Below are 1,568 nucleotides of genomic sequence, written 5' to 3' on the forward strand. Positions count from 1 at the left end.
AATTGTTCTCAAATTTGAAGGGAAGTTGAACAAAATTGAAGAACCCTTACCCGAAGCTCCTCCTGAGACAGCTACTGCTGCTCAAAAAAATGCTTATCAGAAGTTGTTTGATGAGCAAGAGAAGATAGCTTTAATCATGCTTGCTAGTATGACTTCTGACCTCCAAAAGGAAATGGAAGATCGTACAGCATATGATATGATGACTGAGCTAAAAAATATGTTTCAGAAACAGGCTAGTCAAGAGTTATATGAAACTTATAAGCTTCTTCAAACATGCAAAATGGAGGAGGGTCAATCAGTGAGTTCTCATGTCTTAAAAATGAAAAGCTACATTGACCGATTGGAAAAACTTGGAACTACCTTGCCGCCTAACTTGGCCGTGAACACGGTTTTGGTTTCACTACCAAAATCGTATCACCAATTTGTGATGAATTACAATATTCAAGGTTGGGAGAAATCTCTGGCAGAGGTGCACTCGATGCTCAAAACTGCTGAACAGGATATTCCATATAAGGTTTCCAATCCAGGTGTCCTTATGATTAGGGAAGGTAGAGTGAGAAAGAATAAGCCAAAAACTTGGGGAAAAGGAAAAGGCAAGTCAATTGCTAAGAAAAAGATTCCACCACCTCCCAAGAAAGAAAACCCAGCGAAAGACGCCGAATGTTTCCACTGTGGAAAAGTTGGCCACTGGAGGAGGAACTGTCCTTCCTACCTATCTGAGTTGAGAAAAGGCAAAGCTGGCCAGACTAGCAAATCAGGTATATTTCATATACAGTTATATACTTTTTCTAGTGATTCCTGGATTTTTGATACTGGTTGTGGTACTCACATCTGTAACAATATGCAGGGAATGAGAAGAAGTAAGAGACTGAAGAACAACACACTAGACTTAAGAGTGGGCAATGGGGCTCGAGCTGCAGTCGAAGCTATTGGCACCTATGAGCTTACTCTACCTAGTGGTCTTATTGTTTTGTTGGAACAATGTCATTATGCTCCTAGTATTACGAGCAATGTAATTTCAGTTTCTCTTTTGAAAAATGTTGGTTTTGAACTTACATTTACGCACTTTGGTATTTCAGTTTCTAAGAATAATGTATTTTATTTTAATGCTATTCCACGTGATGGTATTTTTGAAATTGATATGCATGGTGTAATTTCAAATAATAATTCTGTATATACATGTACTGCCAAACGAGTCAAAAAGACTTGAATAATACCTATCTATGGCATTGTCGTCTTGGTCATATAAACAAACAACGCATTTCAAAACTCCAATCTGATGGGATTTTGGAATCAACTGGCTCTGAGTCATTTGATGTATGCGAGTCATGTTTATGTGGAAAGATGACAAAGGCTCCTTTCTCCGGTTTAGGTGAAAGAGCTAAAGATCTTTTAGGACTAATACATACTGATGTATGTGGCCCTTTTAGAACTATGTCTAGAAATGGTGAAACATACTTCGTTACATTTACTGATGATTATAGTAGATATGGTTATGTTTACTTGCTGAAACATAAACATGAAGTTTTTGAAACGTTCAAAATCTTCCAAAATGAAGTAGAAAATCA

General features: G+C 37.4%; 1 protein-coding gene across 1 annotated transcript; it reads left to right on the forward strand.

Annotated features, from left to right (window-relative positions):
• Positions 1 to 247: 247 nt before the first annotated feature.
• On the forward strand, positions 248 to 1,134 carry LOC139846614 (uncharacterized). Its single transcript, XM_071836090.1, has 2 exons — positions 248 to 758; positions 848 to 1,134. Exons 1-2 carry the CDS (start codon positions 281 to 283, stop codon positions 862 to 864), a joined length of 495 nt encoding a protein of 164 aa, XP_071692191.1. The 5' UTR covers positions 248 to 280; the 3' UTR covers positions 865 to 1,134.
• The last annotated feature ends 434 nt before the right edge of the window (positions 1,135 to 1,568 follow it).

This window comes from Rutidosis leptorrhynchoides, chromosome 5 (genome assembly GCF_046630445.1).
Source record: "Rutidosis leptorrhynchoides isolate AG116_Rl617_1_P2 chromosome 5, CSIRO_AGI_Rlap_v1, whole genome shotgun sequence".
Lineage (NCBI taxonomy): Eukaryota > Viridiplantae > Streptophyta > Magnoliopsida > Asterales > Asteraceae > Rutidosis > Rutidosis leptorrhynchoides.

Coding starts and splice junctions, on each gene's coding strand:
- LOC139846614 (XM_071836090.1), top strand. CDS start 281: ATGGAGGAGGGTCAATCAGTGAGTTCTCATGTCTTAAAAATGAAAAGC.